Consider the following 23,311-nt stretch of genomic DNA (forward strand, 5'->3'; position numbering starts at 1 on the left):
AAAAATATGTACCTTATGATTGTTGCTATTAATTCAACTGTACGGATACATATAACATCTGAACAGTAATAAACAAAATTGTACGAAACCTCTAATTTATGAAAACTATAAAATATAATTTAGGAAATAAAACAGTGTTTGAGGGGGAAGAAATCGTTGAATTTTGTACGATTACACATTAAAATGCAGTTAATCTGTGTAACAAATTTAAAATTCTATGTTTTGTTTGGAAAAATAGTTGAAGTTTAATAAGTCTAGTCATCTATCAGACGCTATTAACATTTTAAACTGCAAATTTAGTGCTGCAACATTAAATTTGCCAATTTAAATTCACTGTAAAATCATCATTAAAATTTATTTAATTGAACTAAAGGGTAATGCTGTGAAGAATAAATTAATAATAATGAAAAATTCTAATGGTAAGAAGTTATTACTGTTGTTTATTGTTGAAAAAAAATTTTTTTTTATAGAATTACAACATTTCAACTAGTAACATTTATCCTATCGTTATCCTGGCTTTGGTTTGATGGATATGTTTTGCTTTATGTTCATCATATGACACATTCCACATAAATTTCACTTCCTTGGTTTCATAAGTTTGTTTGGTGGGGTGACAGGTTCCGCACAAACTACCCTTCGCCTTTTGCCTCTACTACCCTTAAACCTAATGCTACAGTTGTTAGCTTGCTTGTGGGCAGTACATTGTACTGCAGGATACATCTCTTGCTGCTTCCCATTTTCAAAGCAGATGTTGCGCGTAATCCGATACAGATCCGATACATCTAAAGCTAACAAGCGTGATTTGTTTGCTTTACCCGCCATAAATACTGGTTGGTGGTGTGCAAAGGCTAATGGCCCGCCGGGCTCTTCACTGCGGCCACAGAGGCTGCCCTGTGCCGTGGTAGAAGCTTTGGCGGGACTTCTGTGTGTGGTCTTTGCCGTGGTGGAATGTGTCGTGATCGGTGATCGGTGGTGTTATCACATTTGTTCTTATCATTCTGTTATTTGTTAGTTTGTTGTATAATCTTTATTGTAATAGAATTACCTTTGTCAAAAGCTGTTTAAAAATTATGTTTAATCAATTTCCAACGCATCGTGTGTGGCCTTGTTTATTTAATATTTCTTTTTTTTTACTCTCCTATCCTTCTACTGGGTTAAGTGTCCTATTGGGCGATCATTCTTCACTTTCCATTATCCAATACGTTCCGAACCGGCTATCCATAATCCGCAACACCGATGTAGGATTTTGTCCTCAATGTGTCAAAACGTTCCTAAGCGGCACAACATTTTCGGGGCAGCGATTATTCTATTAACAGTATCGATTACGAGACTGCACTATTGACACTGTGGTTTCCAGTAACGGCTAATGGATATTTTTCTATCTGAGACCCGGTGTTACGGCGTTTACCGATACGCAACCACAGCGAGAAGTGGTGAAATGGTTCGAGAGCATACTGTGGGCAATATTTTTCACTCTTCGGAGTTGTTGTGGTATCATATTTAAAATTCAAGTAACTGTTTTGGGTATATAATTTAGTAGCATTTAGTCAAATCATTAAGATGACTTACATGTTACAATAGTGTGTACAATCACATAAATGTTAATATTACTGAAAAGAGAGTATTTATTGTCAATTATAAATAAATCATTATTTAATTACTTAAAGCATTGATCAGTTACATAAAGCTACATCATTTAACCGATCATTTAATACTTTCGGTGTAGATCGTTGGAAACCCATCGAATAGAAAATTGTTTCCCAATCTGCAAACCCGAAACGAAAGCTTACGGAATCCATTTAGGAACGTAAACCCCGTTCGTTACGGACACACATTACACTAGTCGGTTGTGTGTCAGATATTTATTTTCTTTTTTAACCCATAGCCAAACAGCATCCACATGGTTGCGTTACCGCTTTCGTTACCTCCGACGGCAAGTTTACCGACAAACCGCGCAAGGAAACCGATCCGTAACCGAACCCATATGGAAAGTGTGACAGGTTCGACCGCAATGCAACTACTTGCTTTAGGTAAAACAAAGCATGAAAAAATGGGAGAAAAAAAACACACACACACACTGACGATATGCTCCCAAAGTCACCGTGCTCCCGGTAGGGATGAACCGGGAAAACCCATTCGAAATGAAAACATTCACATATCATGGCAGAACGCGATCGGCGGCAAACCGATCTCGAACACGATCGGTAGTTTTCCCGGGGCCTGTCCGCTGCTAGCGATGGTTCATAGTGCGTGGTGCGTCGGGTGACGGCTTCGCCGGGGGCCTCCAACCATTTTGCGTGCACATGGGCCAAGCGGTATATTTATTTATTTATCTTAGAGCTAATTGATTTTGTGTCACATTCTGTTTGCATAACGAGTGCGGAACACCGTGCGTGAGATGAGTGGTAATGTTGGCCGTTTTCCTGTGGAAGAGTCAGTTTTGAGATCGTTTAAGATGCTGGCTGCGGTAGATGACACGATCCGTTACGTTGGTTGTGGCGATCGTTGATGAATGAATTGCTGCAATGATCATTTAATTGATGAACGACAGGATCGTTCAGTTGGAATCGAGGTGCAACAAAGCCCAAAGCATAATTCCATCACCTGTGATTACCAACTTCCCCGAAAGATGTCGTAACTAATATACAACCTTTCGATACACCATCGAGAAATCCGCTTTTCCCGTATTTAACAACCCAAAGCCGTCATCTCCTTTACCAAATGTTTACCGATTGGAGAGTTCCAAAGGCAAAAAATGTCAAGAAAAAAAAAATACACACAAACATACAAACAAACCGCAATACGTGTGCGCCCGCCTCAAAAAAATGATTATTTCGTATATTTGTTTATTCCGCTTCCGATATTCGATCAATCAAACGTAGACAACAACGCATGGAAAGCGGCACCAACAACAACGAAAAAGTGTGTATATTTCGATCAACAATTTCACCGAAAAACGATGTTTAAATTAAATGGCGTCTTAAGCCGTTTCGTACCGCCGCTGGGGAAAACTGTTCTTGATAATGTTGGGAGATTTTTTTTCTCTTCTTTCAATGGTTCAATACATTGTAATGAAACATGTTTCTTTGATATGAATGAATACCGGGGCACTGTTTGGGCCACATCTGGTTACATTTGGCTGGTGGAAATTTTCAGCAGCACCGGTTTTTGGTACGCTAAGCCAAGGAATTTCCTAATGCTATTGGTGTTTGGCGAGGTAACAGTCTCATTTCGCAAGTTTTCTTTGGAACGGGACAATTGTGTAATTGTATTTCGAAGAATCGGAGAGTGAGTTGTGCAGTTCATTTACAAGGAACAGACGATTAATAATTTTACAAGCCATAAACCCAAATTTATAGTTTACATGATTAACTAAAATAACACTGGAGTTTCATGATAGTTGTTATACACAAGTTAGTAATAATCAGTCAGGCAGAAAGACATTGTTCTGGTACCATACCTTTATACTAATTCGACGCTATCGAGGCTGCTCAACACTAGTATTAGCAATTTCTATATGTTATGGCTTATCTACGTATTTAGCTAAAGATTAGCATATCTTATCTCACAAGATTTCTTTGTATAACGTGGTCGGATAGTCAGTACTATGAGTTTGTTCGTGCAACATTATTGCTTAATGAATTACTTTTCTGGTATATTGGAAATTCTTACACGGTTTTTTTTTAAAAGAAACTTTAATCTTATATCAACGAAAATCACTAAATTTCTTTGACTTGCTGTAGCATACTTCTTTGAAAAAAATTGAAAGATTCAGATGGGTCCTCCACCGGACTTCTAGAACGGAGGGTATTTTGAGTATACTTAGAATGAGTCTGTTTGGAATCGAATCTTTGCATCCACTTAGATCACGCTGCACTTAACAGACCCTTGAAGGGCTTGCGGATGTCCACGTTTGTGAGGCATAATGGAATGACTTGAAAGTCATTTGGAAGGATCGTTCATTGTTTGCAACGCTCATGTTTACTCCCCGGATTGGGTCATTTAATTCACTGTCACTGTTGTCGTTTTGTCAAAAGGCTCATTGTTAATCCCTTCACACGACAGGACCGGCCCAAAATCCCATTCGGACCAAAACCCTCGTAGCAAGGACTGACTATCGGGCTGTGTGGTAAAATTGAGTCTAACAAGCCAGAAATGACAGACACAACCAAGAAGATCGTTAGACCAAGAGGAAAAAGAGAGAGCTAGGTATTTTAATCTAAATATAAATATAAGATGTATTAGATCGTAAATATTCAATAGGTTAAGCGCGATAAAGATATTCTGCTCAACATTATCTATTGTTATATGCTGCTTTCTACCTCGATCTACCTTTAAACTCATTTAATTGCTTATGTTGTTCAGTTTAGATCATGGTATCATGGTATCGAAAATGACGTGTGATTTAAAGTTACTTCTTGCTTTTACTACTTACTTTTTTGAAGCTTACTTCTCTTTAGTATAATTCGTTTGCTAGATATTTCTTCCAATTTTTGTTTAAAACTAAGCCATTACTGATTGGTACAATTGGTTTCGATTTTGACATAGAATGGAAAAGGTATCCATTTTGCTCGCCAACTTCCATTTTTCGCTTCTGCAAACACTCTGTTTCCCACTCCCCACCCCATCCCTAAACCCAATGAATTGCATCATATTTATCGCATTACCTGTTTAGCAAGCTTTCAAAGCAAATTTGGCAATAAAAAAAAAGTACACGTTCCCGATCAACCAGAAACAGCATTAGCCAGTTTAGAGCCAGATCCTTTGGCAATCGGCAAACGCACCGTTACGGCAGGAGGTGCAGGAATGGAGGTGATAAAAACTGCAAAACCAATCCAATCACCAACTCGCCCAACTACATCAAACAAACAAACCAAAAAAAAAACTCCCCACCGGGAGAAGGACAAGGAAAGCAAACAAACACAGAAAAATGGGTACCTACCGCGATACGCATCCAAAATCGTTGGCTTTTTTTATCGTCGTTACCGCGGGGGTACGCGTTATCAGCCGAAATCGAAATTCGAATTCGAATTCTAATAAACAGTATTAATGTATATAATGCGTCGGATTGATAAAACTCGTTAGTCACAGATTGGTAGCCCGAACGTCGGAACGTTACCGATCGTCCACAGTAGCAGTGTTTGAATGCCGGTTGAGTTGTGCTCGGTAGGGTGTTGTGGAGTGTGGATTTTTGTCCCGGTTTCATTGAAAAGCTTCTACGGTTATTGCCCGTGTTGGGTGATCCTTGTTGGGTGATATGTGATTGCATTCTAATTGATGCTGTGATGTGTTGAAGAAGAAAAAACAAACAAACAAACAAACAAAACATAGCAAAATCAAGCCTTCGTTGAGCACGAGTAGACTAATATACAAATAATACAGTTAGTAATATAGTAGCAATACAAATAGTTACAAAAAAAAGCTTGAAAGAAAATGAAAATGGGCTCGTCGAAACGCAAATCATCGTTCCGGATCGATGACATACTACACCAGCAGCGCGTCGAGCAGCAGAATCTGCTCTACCAGCATCATCATGCAGGGCGTCTAGCTGGTGGTACCAGCACCGCCAACAGTTTGTCCAGTGACACCGGTTCGGTGCTTTCGGTGGGACATTCCGCGACCGGTAGCAGCTACGGCAGTACGCTACCGGGCCATACCGTGCCGCCGGACTGCAGTACGCCACCGGGTTCGCCCGTACTTGCGTCACCGTTGGCCGTCAGCTCCGGCGGTAATGGTGCGTCGGTCCGGTCGGATTCACCCAAAAAACCCACCGCCATGTACCCGGGGCTGTTGGATTTTTCCAAGAACGTTATACCGCTCCCGCTACAGTTCGGCATGCCGGCATTCAATCCGCTCAATGCCGCTTATCTGGAGCATTACGCGTCCGTGTTACACAAAGGTAGGTTTGAGATGATTTTAATGGGAATGTTGAGTCTCCGTTTAGATGAGTAGGAGGTTGAAATTTATTGGCAAAATTTGCGTTCATTCATTAGCAAACAATATATCAATGCTAATTGAGGTGAAACAAATGGAAAGCTTTGAAATGATAAGAGCGGCTAAGCAACACATGTTGGTGTATTTGGTAGAGGCGCCGGTTCCACACGACCGGATCGATACTAAATCCATTCCTGGGCAATCCCTTGTACTCCGCAGGACTTCATATCCTATTACGGGGAAATAAAGCTAGAGAAAGCCAGAAGTGACAGGTTCTAGATGGACTAGGCTAGACCTCATGAGGATGTAGCGTCACTAAAGAATACTAAACAACATTTTATCGCAAAATAGACGCGACATTTTACATCACAATCACTAGTAACTACTACACGTGAAGGTAATCAGCTGCGTCATTATGGCGCAAGTATCCCTTACACCCCAAAAACGGTGAACGGTGAAGCGCTGCAAAATGACTTTCACCTTCAATTTGGGGCGGTAATTAATCCCTTCGCCAAACGTGTATCAATCGCCCGCTCGCATTATCAGTGCTATCGAAGATGTGTAATAATTATTTTTAGGAGTATTTGCGAAATCAAACCAATAAGCTACAAAGCCCTAGCGGTGGTAAGCATGCTAAGCACGGCCATAAACCACCGATCAAAAGCATTGATAATACCCATTGCCCCCGTTATCGATACGGCACAAATCGTGAAATAAAGAGTTCCATCAACCGGCCCCACCAGCAGACCGTCACCGTCAGCTCGTCTCCGCCGCAATTTCGATCCACATCCTGACGGTTTGGTTCTGTGTTGTTTTGAAGTGCTGCTTGATATGTGTGAAAGCTTCCGAGCGCGATACGCTGGTACCATAATAGTGCGGCCACCGGTTTCTAATCCTCCCGTAATATGGGCCCATTCGGTTGGTTTGGCACCCTACAAGAATGGGGCAATTGGTGCCGAATTCACTTTGTACTCGGCACGCAACATGAAAGAAGCCGCCGAACGAACCCATCGAACGAGTAATCTTTCACCTGCAAGATTTATTAAGGTCCGTGTCCGCTCCCCCCGTTACGCCCGGTCACTAATCGAGCTGCCAATTGATTTACGGCTATCGGCCGCAACCACTTTGCTTCCGAGCACCCGAGTGTGAATGTAGCGACAAAATGGGTTGTTTGATATTTGCACGGTTTTGTGCGCTGGTGTGATAAGCGAAAGGGAATGATGGTCCCGGTAGATCGCTGCCAGATGCAGGCGGTTCTAGGCCGGTTTTCCAGAAGCCAAAAACCCGGTGTGCGATGGTTTGAGCCTGAGATTGATGTTTTTATAGCGCTATTGGGTGGTGTACTTCCGTGTGTCACACTCGCCCGACGGTGAAAGTGTGGGAAAATGTAACGGCAGACATTTGCGGAAGGGTTCTGACTCAAACCGATAGAATCTGTTTTCATTGCGGAACCGATGAGTGTGGAAGAAATCCTAGTTGGTTTAGGGACAATTCCGTAATACCTTCATGATAATCTACCTAACTGATACAGCAATACTCCATATATTGGTTTAGGCATAAACTAATTTTTAATACTGGTAGATATTGACCACTGGATTGGAGCAATAAAAGTAGAAAACAGTCGTATAATTTATTCAAACATTAACCTATGTCTCAACATTTTTAGGTATTTGTTTAATTCTGTTGAACTTTGGGTAATTGTAATGTAAATTGGTTTACCTAGTTAAACATATGAGAGGTTAATTGATAGTTTAAAACTGTCATTAAACGTCTGTTTGATAAACCGAATCGAAACCCTAACCGGTAAGGCACGATTCAACAAAACGTTTTATTGTACGGGTCCAACTCTCAACTGATTCGTGTTTACTTGACCACAATAAGTGATTCATAACGCCCTGTTACACATTAAATCCTTTGTTCAAGACCGCCACCTATTTGAATTCCTTAAATTTTTGTCTTAGACGTCCTGCTGCATTTTGTTCTTAGCATCTATTTGATTTGAAGTTGTTTTTATCGTGTATTTTAAAAGTAATAGTAAGCAATCTGCATAAATAATTTTCATAATTTTAAAGAATACGCAAGAAGAGGCATCGCGTAAGCAGAGATAAAAGAAAATCAATATGAAATAGGGCACGCAAAACCTAAAGAGAATCTACAACCCATGAAGTACAATACATCATGTTTGTGTAGGCGACGGTGTTGTTCGACCCTGCGCGGTTTGAAGGACTCTTGCAGCAGGCCATGACCGGTTGTAGTGACGGATAGGACAAGCCATAACATTTGTAATGCATTGTATTTATTAGAAAACGTTCCTTGCTCAGATTTTTGCCCCAAATGGCATGAAGATGGAAGCATCTTAGAACTCTCAGCTTATCCGACGGCAAATTGTGGCACCGTGAAAAAAGACCAGACATAAATTCATACTAAGTGCTGGACAAACGGTAAACCATAAAAAAAGATTACACCATCGAAGTAATCCGTCTTTTACGATAACCCCTCTAGCACCTATAGCCGGTCGGATCGATCGATCTACAATGTGGTGCCGGATCGCATCCCGTCGCCATCGGTTGCCTCAACTGTCGACCGGGCCGTGTATTACAACCGTGTAAGCAAATGCAATATGCAAACAAACGCTGTCTGATGCGTTCTGTCACTGACGCCACGTCGTCAAACTATTTGATCGCCAGTTGTTTTCGGGTGTTCGCGGTGGGTCGCGACCGTCAGAACCTCATGCCGCTCGGCAAAGAAACGATTGGACGGCGATCGTCAGTGGCTATCAATCTAAAATTAAATAAAGGCTCCTGGCGCCAACGCCGAAATCCCCAGCTCAAACAACCCTTTTAAGGCTGTTCATATATGGTGTTATGAGAGGGCATTTAGGCACCACAGCATGGGTCTAGTCATTCGTACGCGCTATGGTCACCGTGTGACGTGCGGTGAGGGTTCGAAAACGCGGAGTATTGGTGGAGCACCGGTGAAGCCGCCAATAGACGCAAAGGATTAAGTGCTGTTTTCATTTTATCATAGATCACATATCACTCAAGCACCCCCCCAAAACCCACCTACCTCACCCCAGCCAAAGGGGGAGGGGGAATGTATGAGCAGGCGCTTTCCACCCTCTGACACTTTTGTGCCATTTGGCTTCGGGGAACCACGAGGCTGCTTTTGGGCACGCTGACTTGATAGAAAAATTATCACCTTGCGCCGATCCAGTTTACCCCCATATCCACTGTCATCTATAAGGTTGATGTGGCCCAAAATGCCTTCCAATCGCTGATAAAACCCAACCCGATGGTACGCCAGACAGACGCCTGGCCACTAAATAGCAAACAAGGGTACAAGAAAACACCGACCAATGATTATGTTTAATTATGTGTGTGTGTGTTTTTTTCCTTCTCTCCTTTATATCCTCAAATCACACCCCGATTTGATGAGGATAGGGGCACAAGTAATGGACGAAGGGGTAAACTACTCGACAAACTGTCCCTGGTTGCCGTGTCTCACCTGTACTTGAGGCGAAACAGCGAACGAGCGAACGTTACCCAATCGAGTGCGGATAGATCATGTTATTTTCCACACAAATGTCTCGCACAAGCGCTCATCATCAAAATCACGGCATCGTCGCTATTTGCGGCCGTCGTTTATCTATACTGAACACGGGTGACTCCGGTTGCGCTATCAGGGATTAAGGATTCGCCTTCCCGTTGGTGCGTTGTTTCCTTGCCTCATCAACAGCGTACTGCTAACACACAGGGACACAGAGAGTGGGTTGTGTGACTTGCGGCATTTCGTTCTAATGTGTCGGGAGGCGAGATCAAGGCCTGTGAAGTGGCCGATGTTCCCGATCCGGGTCCCTAATCGTTCCCCATTCGAATGACAAACGATTATCAATTTGACATTTCGTTCACCTTGATCGTAATCGGATAGCTGTGCAATGAATAGCTGCTTCTAAAGGTGCAGACATGGGTTCTACAGGGGTTTAGTTTTAGTAACGATAGAAAAACATTAATTGGTTTGCTTTACATACCATTTCAAAGCCCAATACCTTAATATTGAAGATAATTGAAGACACTTTAAACAAATACGACTATAGCAGCAACAATTCTGTTGAACTCGGATGTACATTCATAAAACTATTACTGAAAAGGATACTAGAGAACTTAACGCGCCAATTCATGGATGTATTGCAGTCGTAACGCCTAACGTTACACTTTCACTTAGTACGTGCTTTCGCATTGCATACATTGCAGGCGCAAACCGTAATGATGCATACTAAGAAGAATCTTCCCGTTTATACCAACATGACTGGCTCATTTCTTTATAATTTACGAAAGTTTACCATAAAGGTAAAACATCTAAAATTATAATGTGCAATAGCTATGGTAAAACTACCGGTAATTGTCCTGACACATCCTACAAAGAGCATTTGGAATTCACATCCACAATTGTTGCAGTTTCACGCTAAGTAATAAATATATTGGCGTATCATTGTCTCGTGCTTTACGTACCCCGTTACACCCAAAATCTCTTCCGGCAACCGATAGATAACAGCTGTCAGCAATCTCCCCCCCCCCCTGGGTGTAATATACTCCGCCGATCGCCGATATCACCTCAACTTGATTGAGCTGCTTGTCCGCGCTGGATACCCCACACTACCCACCTTTCGCCTTTGGCATTATCGTTTCACTCGATTAGCGAAAATTGCACCCTAAATGTACAGTGATTTTGTTGCCACCGGGTAAACACACCAACCTCACGTGTGTCTCCCGTCGGTAATCCCGATTCCATGGCCGTGCATGATGGTCGAGGACGGATGAATTCCTGCTTGAGTGCACCAAATGCGCGCCGTTTACATTCGTGTGGTTCGTGCGTTCAGAATGCGATACTCTTCATCTTTCTGCAAACGTGCGTGGTTTTCATCGGGAACACTGCGGTCGACGATGTGGATGTGAGATAATTGATACAAATTAAATCAAGCTTCCGCTTCCGGCACTGGTTGCAGCGGATAGAAGGATAAGATAAATAGCGCAACCGCCCACGGCACGGTGCTACATATTTGCGTGGTGTATACTCACCACTTCTTAGACTTCGTTACGTATGCGGAACAGGAAATGGTACCGTATTTGTTCCCAGTGCGTCCCTATCCCTTGCCAGCATATTGAATTAAGGAAACAATTCCATTCCGCATCACACAATCGTATAATACTGCACAAATAGAACAGTGGCCCCATTTTTCCAGTATTCGGTTCACTCGCATCGCCCGTTGCTTATGGTTTGTTTTTATTTTACTTTCCTATTTTCAGCATCGCCACGTGTTTGGCCGTTCTATCCCCACCCGTACAGCTATCTGCTGCCAACCTGCGGTTCTAAACGTAAAGGTGGCCAGGTACGGTTCACGCCCCAGCAGACGCAAAGTTTGGAGAAGCGATTTTCCAATCACAAGTACCTTTCGCCGGAAGATCGTCGAAATCTGGCCATTCAGTTGAAGCTCAGTGATCGGCAGGTTAGTATCTAGCCGTGATGAGTTTCTAATTTCCAAATTGATGTGTATTCATGTATTTTTTATTCGTTCGTTCCTGCCCAAAAACAGGTTAAAACATGGTTCCAAAACCGTCGCGCTAAGTGGCGACGAGCCAACAGTGGCAGCCAATCGACGGACGGTCTTGGATCAGCGGATGGGATGGGAGATACGACCAAAATGTCATCTGCCACTGGGACGAATGGTGCCTCAGCGACAACAACCCGTGCTGTGCATAATAAATACACGAGCGAAAACGATGAAGACGAGGGTGCGGATGAAGGAGTGGCACGGTATGGCCGGAGAACGTCATCTTCGATGGAGTTTGATGGAAAGAGCACCGACAGCTACTCGGACCGTGGCACGAGTGAAGAACGGGATGATGAGGAAGACGATCGGGCATCACCGATCGATGTAATTTAGCGGGTGTCCGTTGTGTCCATTAGCCCATCCACGTGTACATACGGGTGTTGAGTGAATTCGAATTTAGCGTGTGTCAAACCAATATAGTTAAATGCTAGGTAAATGTGTTAGTTGATTCTATTTACAGCTGGTTAAAATAAATGTAAGAATTTTCATTTAAGTATCACTTTTTTATATTCATTTGACATTATTTTTCAAATGTTTCTATGGCTTTAAAGCGCAGTCTAGACTTTGATTTAAAAACTATTGGTGATCTTTTACTTTTCAAGCAATTTTTGAGTGGTAAATGAAGACATGAAGACGAAGAGATTACAAATGTCGTTGAAAGCCACGTATATTGAAATTGAAGGCTTGCAAGAAACATAGGTTAGTTCAACTCCGAGATCGCGTTGATTCTTGACCAACCGATACTCCCAGTGAGGAGTACAACTGCAGACATTTGTTGTAGACGCATTAGACGAGATTCGTAAGGCTGATATTTGCGGCCAGGTCAAGGAAGCAAGCGTTACTTTGTGAGGGACGAGTCTGCGTTGCATAGACTCTAAGCTATCCATTTATCAAGGATTTGAGGGCATGCAGACTATAGAAAACAAAGCCCATCTAGTTTTACAATTGCTTCAACATTCGGAGACCTCAGGGATCATTTTGACTTCGATTTTCATACTCAGGTTCTACTACACTTTACTCTAGTATCGCGCCGTTCTCTGCTAAGGGGACCAGGACTACTACTTGGCACTCCTGGCCTTTCTTAAGATTGGAAGATATAAAAGAAATCAGATCGACCGAGGTCGTAAAACTTCTTCGGTTCGGTGTGACGCATACTGTTGTTTAAAGTCCTTCGATATTGGTAGTACGAATCTAAGTAGTTAATTGCGATGAGTAATCATTTACGTAATCTGCAGACCAACAGATCGCCTTTGTTTCAAATCAGGTCGTTAGCGAACAGTGCGAAAAGTAACGAGTCATAATTGTTACCCTGTGACACGCCATAACCTTCTAACAAAACATCGAAACAATGTCAAAAAAGCCATCCATATATGATTTTAACCTAGGTTGGAAGGTATTAGTTAACAGAATGTTCTGTTTAATCCTACTAAAAGTTCCCTTTATTACGGATTATATTACGACAATTTGCGGACCCATCGCGAAGTGAACTCACGTAGATTGGTTCCAGCAGATCGCCCCAGAACAATTATGTATTTGAATAAGGCTTAAAAGCTGTTACAGTTACGAAATTCCCTGCGGCGACACCCTGGACGACCTTTGCCCAATAATTGATCGCATAAAACGTCATCGGGTCCGGTCGACACCATGCGATAACACCAAACCGTTCGGTATGATTCTAGTAAATCAACCCCCGTTTGTGTCGGGGCATGGCTCATGCTGCTATCGAGGTGTATCATCGACGCGGTTTGAGCAACGCACGGATCAAAGACTGCATTTGATATAATCCTTGCCTTCTGATTTTCGTCTGTCTACGAGGGTTTGAAGTTGACGTCAACACTTTGATCGTTTGGATTCGAGAACTGTTCGCGGAGCAATGCTCGGTCTAGCACATCAATGGCACGATTAAATCGTCACACCCGTGCAGCCAATCTTTCTAATCGGATGGTAACGGTTTGATAACTAATCGATGTCCGCGTGTTTTTGATGTTTCCTCACAAAATTCTTCATCGCCTATCGGTACCGATCGCTATCATTGGCATCGATTTTGAAATTGTTCACAGTCGCTACACACAATTACCTTTACTGCCGTACGATGGCATCGGTAACATCCATCTTGGCACGTTGTAGTACCACCTGTTGAGTGCTGCATTATTGGCTTCTGTGTCGAATGCGACACCAACCTTTGCCCCAGCTGGTGTGCGGCCCCGGGGTAGGCAACAGGGTTCCTTTTCCGTAAACCGTGTTAATTGATCGTTTCGTAGCTTTCACTGCAGCACGCTCGACAGCCAACAGTCATCAGCGTTCGACGAATCTACGAATCACCGTAGAAAAAGGATGATGTTATCGAACGCTACCGCTTATCATAATCACCCGCTGATAAATCGCACACCGATGGGCAATGTTGACCAGTGCCGCGTACGCCCCAATTCCGCCCGGTTTAAAGAGGCTCATTACTGGTGTTGTTTTCAGCGGTCGAGGCCGACCAATTACCCTTCGATCCGTTCGATTGACAGTCGCTTAATCACCAACATCCGTGATGTGTGGTGTCAGCGAACGGGTCCGCGTCTAATCGGGGTATAAAGGTAATTGAATTTCATAAATAGGTACATTGAAGGATCGTCTAATGATTACATGGAAGGTGTTGTACCACCGCACGTACAAAACATCCTGATGATATTCACAGAAGCTTTTGGAACGTAATGATGAAATGTGCGAAGTTGCCCTCGTCATGTTCGATCGATCATCTTAAAGTTTACAATACTTTTGTTTTTTTACGTATAATATTCTTATGGCTAGATTTTACTGAATGTTTAACACTCCAATAACACTTTACCACAGTGCAATGCTAATCGAGTTTGAACCATTTTTCATTTAAATGACAAGTTTTCCGTTGCATAATTGGTGCATAATATCAAAAACTTTCCTGCATCAATTAACGCGTTTGCATGTAAATAGCAATTTTCCCACATTATTGTCATTCAGCGGATGGTTAAAACAAACCGATCCTCTTCGCCTATTTAACCCACAATCTGATCGTTGATTTTGTCTGACAAACCCTAATTAAAACCCTCTTCTTTCAATGTTCTTCTAATGGGGCCGCACAAAATAAAAGTTGTCGGCCAATTCATTGGGATTGCGATTACACAATGATTTAGTTTTTTTTTCTTTCTGCTTTTATTATAATTTAAAATCGCGCAGCTTCCGCTTAGTTCCCATACAGCACGACCTATTCCACGCGTAAGCGCGCGTGTTTCATTTTACCACCGTTTGTTTTAGTGCTTCTCTCTTTCGCTCTCCTTTTCTCTTTCTCTCTTTTTCTCTCTCTCTCTCCTTCTCAATTTTCCATTTTCATCTTGTTCTGTGTTTCTTCATAATGCTGCCCGTGGGGGGAAAAACAATGGCATGCTGCGTTTTGCAGTGGTTCATCATTTTCGAGGTTGAACGGTGGTGAGATTCATGCGCTGGTATCCACAAATTTGTTACCCCGTAGCCCAAGAGAGGGTGTGCGAGTGAGCCGCGGAATCCAAGTTCCAAATCCGTGTGTATCAACAACTGTACTGTTTCGAGTTTTTCCGCGGCCCAGCCCCGAAGCGCTGTAATTGTCGATTGATTACACCGTGAAAACTCGTTGCCCCTTTCCGCACCGTCCTGCAGCAGAAGGCCACTGTCACAATGGGTCAGCTGGTCGAGGGGTTGGGACAGAATGGATTTTTTTCTGTACAAAAGCGTTAGCGTGTATAAAACTGATCAAAATTACATTAAGTTTATTGAAAGTGGACTGTGTTAGGGTACCGGTTAGGGGATTAGACTCACCAGGCTCCGGCGGATTGGATACATCATGAGAATAACACCGAACGACCCAGCCCGTAAAGCCCTTTTAGGTCGCCCACATGGACGTGGTAGGCCGTGGTAGGCGTGGTAGGAATAAAAAATACGAGTACAAGGTAGTAAAGATAAGTAATTTTGGTAAGTACTGTTCCAATGGGCATTTAAAATACAACATATTTGTTTTTTACATCTTCTTTAAATCTACTTCAAAATTGTTAGCTTCATTGTCTCTACTACAGGGTCAAGAAGATCGTCTGGAAAAGTATGAGCCATTACTTAAATTTGATCAAATAGAATAGGAATATGTTGAGATATGTATGAGATTTGAGATGTGAAATCATTAGGAGAGTATACGGTACAAACTTGTTTGACTGTCCTGTACTGTATTGTAAATTATAAAGTGTTTAAATGACAATCGCAATATTAATAATAGAATGTATTTTACTCCAATTTTTTGCCGTGTTTATATGAGTTCTATTTTACCATAGTTCACCCACACAATGGAGAAGACCAATGAATCGGAATGAGAAACGAAGCAACGCCATCACAGGAGGGTTGCGAGAATGTGAGAGGAAAATTCACAAAAAAAAAGATTGACCGCGCAATTCCATCACGTTCCATTGTTGTTCGGTGCGCAGCATCGAGGGGTTGTTTGATGTCTGTTTTTTTTTCGGAGCGTCTCTGATCCTCTACCCCAAGCGTTGTTGCAGCAATATAAAAGGCAAATTCACCTCCCCCTATCCTAACCCACAAATTTCCTCCCAGCCCTCTCATTTCACGTGGGGTACGATGACCAGGGCCGCAAAAAGAGAAAATGTGGATCAGTGTGCTATTCGATTCCGGGGCGTGATGTTGTCGGTGCCACGCGATCATACCGCGCCGTAGCAATAGACGTGTGGACCATGTGCACGTTCGACGCAACCGGTCGGCACAAACGAACGTCGTCGACGCCCGGAAGTCTGCGATGGATGACGGTAGGCGTTGCCGCGCTCTTGCTGCTGGCCACCATCGGAAGTGTTGTGCAGTGTCAAACGTTTATACGGCGTAAGTGGAGAGCGGGTTTGTTGTTTGTTGTGCTGTGACCCTCCGTGTGCGTGTGTTTTCTGTTTGCAATGGCCAGTTCACATTTGTTTGATCGATCGAGTGATCTCGAGGTCACGTTGCGCGTTGCGCGAAATGGTTCAAAAGTTGACACATAATAACCAAAAAAAGGGAACCAATTTATGCTCACAAACTGATAATGCCCGTTAATGTGTGTGTTGGTAAATATTAGACAGAATCGTTTAATTGTACACTAACAACACACCACGATCAGTGTGCGACACGCGAAACGGAATTCCAATCGAATGAGGTGCAGTGAACAATTGTCTACAAGCAGTAATTCGAATGCCAGCGTCAGATCTATCAAAACCGCGTGCGATTTGGGCATGTAATATGGTCCCGATTGCGAGCTCACACTACTGGCACGTCTAGCACACCCTCTGTGCTGTTGGGGGTGTGTTATCAAGGATGGGCTATCGCAGCCAAACCGATTTGTGCCACGCCATGCATTAATCATTATTGATTGGCACTTGGGTGGAAATTGATTGGATGGGCTAACAATAAAATTATAAGTGATCGAGAGCCCTAAGGGCTGATTAAAAATCGGTCAATCGACCGATCAACATTCGGTTCTACGTGCTGTATGTTAACAGGGGAAGCAATACATAGGTGCTATTTCATACATTTCGTCGATACGCCTAACGCAGTGATCGGTAATCTCTATGGAATAACGCGCCAATCATCACAAAAATACACATAAAATTAGTTTTAAAGGTTTAAAGAGTCCAAATGCTAAATTTGGTACCAAACCATAAATTTTGTGCTGAAAAGTTAGAGAATTCCCAAGTTGTTCTCCAGTTCACCCTAACGTTATCATCCTAAGGTTAAAACATGCAGACATTTATGTACACAATGTTCCAAAACTTCTTACAAAAAATATTGCTACAATATCATGAAAAGCACCCACGAACTCCAACATTATTCTGTGGCCAACTAGAAACACTCAACGAAAATGTGGATTATGTAAGGAATTGATTAGACTTGTTTCATGAACCATATGGCTTAAATGGCAACGAAGTAGAATTAACCAAGCATTCAGTGATTCAGGGGCTTGTGATACTAAGATTTAACAATTTAAATACATTTTAGGGGTTATAAATAGTATATCTGACCTACATCGTATTTGGATCAATCCGTAAATGTAGCATCTTGTAGAAGAAGAGCGCTATTTGCATAAAAACAGACCGGAGTACCAACCAGCTTCGTAGCCTTCACGGTTCACGTATCAAAAAAACGCAAAAAAGATGCTCCACTCCATAACTAGCTGCCGCTGAAAAAGGGAATAAAAAAAACGCACATTGGGTGTACCACCTATCGATCGGTACCGAAAACAAAACAAAAAAATACATAACACAGTACCGACTGCGCCCTTATGGATTGCACTTTAAAGGTGTGTACTGCACGCACAAATGGCCTTCGCGCACTTCCGCTTGTCCGATCTACCCTTCCAGGCGCCGATGCTCTCGGTTGGACGGAAGTACCCGGAGATACCCATATGCGGAATGGATTTCTGGGTGGGAAACGCGTGGAAAAGCAAAGTCATTCGGTGGAGTGTGGATTCGAGGTTCATTATTCCCGGTTTTACATAACAGCGGCATGCCATGCTGCCGTACTTAAAATGATTAACTTTGAGTAATGGGAAGCGAGAAGGTATAGCAAAGCCAGAACGAGAACGAGAAAATGAAGATCTTCATACGCTTTCGAAGAGGCGTAGCGAGTGAGGAAGCTGTTCGAAGCATTAACTCCATATCGAATGAGGCTAAGAGCGCTACGGAGGTGTTTAGGCACGTAAAGATAAGATAGGAAAAAATCCCTCTATTTTATCCCTTTCACAATGACCACGATGCCTCTGGAGTGCGTGCGTGAGATTGAAGCATCTGTGTTCATTTTTCCTTCCTTCAAAGCCATGAAGATAATACACGCAATTGAAACCTCGTATGGTAGTAACGCTAGTGGCTAGAGTGAGCGCACTCGATGGAGGTTAAAAACCCTCCGAATATAGTAAAGTAGTTGATCGTTGTTTCGTTTAGCAAAAGCAACAGTTAGTGATCAACATACGATACGAAAAGAATCAGACGAAAATATGACGGCGTAGTGTGCTTCTATTTAAAATGTACGTACTTACCCTACAGGAACGGCGAATGTTTGCCGCACGGACGATGAATGTCCGGTGCAGGCATACTGCGAACGGTACAACTCGGTCCACGAGTATGGCGTTTGTTCGTGCATGGCCGGTTACTTCGCCGTGACAGACAGTAATAACACGCGTCGGTGCTTAAGAGGTAACACAGTTTTGTCTAACATTTACTAACACTGCCCACAGCGCGTTCTCACGAAGTGTAGGTAGAACGATGCTTAAAAACCGTCACTCACTGAATCACATCTCATCTTTGTTTATTCCTACTAGCGGCAACCGACATCGGAGACTATTGTCTACACAACGACCAGTGCCAGTATACGCTGAGTACCGGCAATTCGGAATGCCGGGACAATTCCTGCCAATGCGTGGACGGTGCGCATTACGTTGAGCGGGAGAAGCGTTGCTACAAGACGAGCTACCTTGGCGAATACTGTCGGTTGACAAACAATTGCATCGGTAACGATACGTACTGTCGCGATGGGATTTGCGTGTGCACTCCGGGCAAGCATCCGAACACGGACCGCAATCGGTGCCTCGGCGATGCCAAACTCGGCGATCAATGTTTCCGGGACGAGGAATGCGTGACGGATAATTCGCGCTGCTCGCAGGACATCTGTACGTGCCGCGTCAGTCACGTGTTGAACGAAATGCGGAATCGCTGTTTGCCTAGTACGTACGATTCACGTGATGGTGGTTTTGATTCGTCGCAACCCATGCCTTGATCGTGGTGGATGCTGCATGCAACATTGTCTAATTTATCCTTTCGTTTTTATTGCAGTTGCGAGCAAAATTTACGACCTTTGCGAGGAAAACATTCAATGTCTGTACAACATTCCCCATTCGCAGTGTCGTATCACAACCGGCACGGATGGTATAACTGCGGGACGGTGCACCTGCGCTAGCCGTTTTCACGAGGCAGGATTTGTATGTTGATTGAACCTCTTTTTCATTTCCATACCATTTCCCAGTCTAACACCGTTATCACTATCTTTTAGAAATGTGTTTCATCGGTACACCTGAATGGAATCTGTGAGGTGAACGACAACTGCATCGATCGGGACACTAGTTGCTTTCATGGGCGCTGTCGCTGTATCGATCACATGATCGAGATAGATGGCATATGCTCCGGTACATCAGCACTGCAACGAGGCAGCAGTGTGTTCTGTGTGGTAGTGCTTGCCGTTCTGGGCAACTGGTATCGCATTAGCTGACCATGAATATGGAGGTTGCTTACCGCTTACCGCGAATATTACACCAAAACATCAAACAATCTCAAACCTACTTTCCTAGTGTGTAGCTTAAAATACTCAGTAGATAAAGTAAACATGAAGCTCCGCTGAAAACATTAAATTTGATGCTAATTTTTAAAAATCACCTCATTCATTCTTACCAAATGGAAACCAATGAACTGTGTTTACACTGTTACGTCGACTAATTTTGAAAATGGTTTATACATTCGTATTATACTTAGTAGGAAATAAACACATTGTTATAAGTGATGTTCAAATGTATCTTTTTAGTGTTACTTTATCAATGTTGCATGATGGTGACGGTGATGATTAGTAAATGTACTTTGCTTATCTATTTCACAATATTGCTCTTCAACTTTTACTTTAACTATTCGATTGAATACTGCTTTATTCCTTTTTATGTTCCCTAACTTTTGATTTTTCTACATTACTTTCTCACGATGGAGATTTTTATAATCGTTTCAGAAAAAAGTACTACTCAACTACATCAGAGACTCGAAACCCCAACAAGACCATTGTTTTTATAAAGTCTGTTGGTAAGGAAATTTTACAGAATACTGTAAGAATATCAATACGGATCTTGTAGTTTTATAAATATATGCATAATATAACAATACAAAAGACGGAAAAAACAACGTATGTTACGGTGGGATACACAATTCACAGCTTTAAGTACTGCAGCATAAGGGCGGGCCACAGTAGCAGCAAACCACCGGCGATGTAAGTTAACCGAGCACCGACACCCCAGAATGCTACGGACGCAACGATCGGTCCGACCGCTCGTGCAAGCGCTCCCAGGGAGCGAAACACTCCCAGCACGGTACCTTTCTGGTGGAAGTCGCCGTACTTCGATGTGATTGTAGTCATGCACGTTACCACGAAGGCGGTGGCTAGAAAAAGTTGAGGAAAAAACATGAAATGTGGTATTATACACCACAGAAGAGAAGATAGAATTCTTACAGATGGCAAATAAAATCATGCCCAGATAAAGCATAGGGGAAGACTCGGCCAAACCGACGATGATGAAGGCAGGAATGATTAGATACAGTCCAAATACTGCCGAAGCTTTTACCAATCGATCAGGAAGCCGACGCACAACCGAACCCTGCAGCAGCGCCATCAGTACACCTGTAGAGATATTGATCAGTTTTCGAATCAAATGTAGTTTTTAAATATTATTATTAAGAAGCTGCATGTACATGTACGCACCTGTAGTGAGGAACACTTTCGCTTGATCAATTGACGTGTAGCCGAACTTGTGGTACATTAAAAATGTCACCGTAAACTCTAGTCCGGAGTATAGAAAAAGGTACAAAAAGTAGGTTACGCCCAAGCTGCGCAGAGAGCGTACATCCTTCTGGGACAGATTTTCCACCGCGGAAAAGCGAAACAACGCTCTAATACTGATATGGTCGATAGCATGCGACAACGAGTTGATGATACGGTTCGATCGTTTCTCCTTTGGTAGCGTTTCCTTCAGACACATCGTCAGAAAAAGAATGTCTGCCACGGCTAGCAGCATCGCAAACATAGCCGGTGCGAAAAACCACAGCGTACCTGTCTTATCCGAAAACCGCGAAAACATTGCACCGATCATTGGACCCGCGATGAAACCGAGCGAAAATGCAATCCCTACAAGGGCCATCGCTTTGCCACGGTTCTGCTGGTTTGAAACATCCGTGATCACGGCCATACAGAGCGAAACATTGCCCTTGCTAATGCCACCGACAAAACGAGCGATCACAAACAGCAGGAACGATTCCGAGTACGCCCAAATTCCGTACGAAGCAGCAATGCCGGTCTAAAAGTGAGAAAAAGCAGGAAACGTTAAACGATTCGGTGCGTTCGACCACTTTCACCTTTCACCTACCGCGCACAGTAGCATGAGCGGTTTACGACCGTAATAATCGGACAGTGCTCCGACGATCGGACTGCTCAGGAACTGCAGGAAGCTAAACATGGAACCGAGCGCACCACCGAATAGGACACTGGTAAATCGTTCCGGGGCACCGATCCACACCTGGAATTGTTTAATACTGTTTGCCAGATATCCGTACAGCTGGTTGTCATTCTTCCGGTAATATTCGAGCAGGGACGGAAGCAACGGCAGTATCATCGTGAACGCAAGGAGATCCAACAGTAGCGAAAAGAAGATGACGTACGCTGTTCGATGGGTACGGGTGATGTCCGTGATCGTTTTCGATGATTCTGGCACCTTTTCATGTTTGGGCGCGGGTTGCTGTTTGTTGATTATGTTGTGTGAAGTACTCGCTACGGCGGAACGCTTTTTCAATTCATCCATGTTGTACGTCATGTTGATGGAGGGCTGAAGTGAGAGAGCATATAACAAAATTATCAATTAGCTGATGCTCAGTGGAGGCTGCAATGGCGCTTATCGTTTGAAGTAAACATAAATCGCGCAAAAATGATCACCTTTTTTCACAATTCTGTTCACTAATGCCAACCGATTTGCTCGATCGTAACGAACGATCAAGTTCCCCTAACACTTTAACCATACAATGCGCACACCAAATTATATGAACAGTTATAAGGCACTGCTGTTACGTTGTATGTTTCGCTATATTTCTTGCAAACCAATAAGGGCTGAACGCGTGTCCGTCTCAGCACTGTCTCGACAGGCACGATCACAAGATGGTATTAAAACAGCTGCGTGAGATGTCTAGACCAACACATAAAACGTACAACCGGATCGCAACGGCTATGTGGATTGTACTTTCACTTTTACCACCCTGTCGAGTTTGACGGCGTGTTTTGCCATCTACCGCTGCTCTATCCCAAAGAAAGCCACCGGAACCTTCGCGGGCCGCTCAACTATCCGCAACGATCTTCCACCGGTGGCAGCGTAACATAAGTGGGTTTGTAGTGGTGATGATTTCAGCTGAGGTGATGCTGTTTTCTCGAGGTAAGATTCAATGCATCGATTTAATACAATGCAACGCATTTCAAATCTACCAGTGGGTGGTAAAAGAAAACTTACACTGGCAATGTTTGTTCGCGTACCAATGGGCTGTATGGGGGCATTATCAACGGATGTGGCTATCCATTCGTGGCACTAATCAACTCGTTGATGATAAACAAATAATCACTTCTACGTGCCGCATGTTGAGTGTGCTTATGCTGTCGATAGCAATAGCCCTTCATTGTCTTTTCCGCGACACATATATTGTGCCCTAATACTCACAAATATTACTTGAAATGATTTACCTGCTGGATTCATTGCTTGTGTGTGTAGATGATTAATGCACCAGCACAGCTGGAAACGTTGTTGTTGCGGATTGTTTCGCAGCCACAACAAACCTTGACAGCAACCACCGGCATCACAGGGAGCGCACAGTGATGACCGGCACCGCAGGTTGACAGTTTGTAAAATGTATTTTTTTGAAATTTACATATTTCGAAAGGAAAGCTTTTAGCTGATCAATCGTGTCA

General features: G+C 43.1%; 3 protein-coding genes across 3 annotated transcripts; 2 read left to right on the forward strand and 1 right to left on the reverse strand.

Annotated features, from left to right (window-relative positions):
* The first annotated feature begins 5,415 nt into the window (after positions 1-5,415).
* On the forward strand, positions 5,416-11,875 carry LOC128298476 (hematopoietically-expressed homeobox protein hhex). The gene is made up of 3 exons (XM_053034226.1): positions 5,416-5,899; positions 11,238-11,437; positions 11,525-11,875. The coding sequence occupies exons 1-3, from the start codon at positions 5,434-5,436 to the stop codon at positions 11,873-11,875; spliced, it is 1,017 nt and encodes a 338-aa protein (XP_052890186.1). The 5' UTR covers positions 5,416-5,433.
* Positions 11,876-15,432: 3,557 nt separating this feature from the next.
* Positions 15,433-20,032, forward strand: LOC128309383 (prion-like-(Q/N-rich) domain-bearing protein 25). The gene is made up of 6 exons (XM_053045756.1): positions 15,433-15,508; positions 16,136-16,414; positions 18,604-18,753; positions 18,879-19,280; positions 19,390-19,535; positions 19,607-20,032. The coding sequence occupies exons 1-6, from the start codon at positions 15,433-15,435 to the stop codon at positions 19,820-19,822; spliced, it is 1,269 nt and encodes a 422-aa protein (XP_052901716.1). The 3' UTR covers positions 19,823-20,032.
* Positions 20,033-20,139: 107 nt separating this feature from the next.
* Positions 20,140-23,225, reverse strand: LOC128297167 (major facilitator superfamily domain-containing protein 10). Its single transcript, XM_053032758.1, has 5 exons — positions 23,087-23,225; positions 21,732-22,187; positions 21,071-21,662; positions 20,822-20,989; positions 20,140-20,751 (listed from the first exon to the last, which is right to left on the reverse strand). The coding sequence occupies exons 2-5, from the start codon at positions 22,173-22,175 to the stop codon at positions 20,522-20,524; spliced, it is 1,434 nt and encodes a 477-aa protein (XP_052888718.1). The 5' UTR covers positions 22,176-22,187; positions 23,087-23,225; the 3' UTR covers positions 20,140-20,521.
* Positions 23,226-23,311: the final 86 nt, after the last annotated feature.

The sequence above is a fragment of the Anopheles moucheti genome, chromosome 2 (assembly GCF_943734755.1).
Source record: "Anopheles moucheti chromosome 2, idAnoMoucSN_F20_07, whole genome shotgun sequence".
Taxonomy (NCBI): domain Eukaryota; kingdom Metazoa; phylum Arthropoda; class Insecta; order Diptera; family Culicidae; genus Anopheles; species Anopheles moucheti.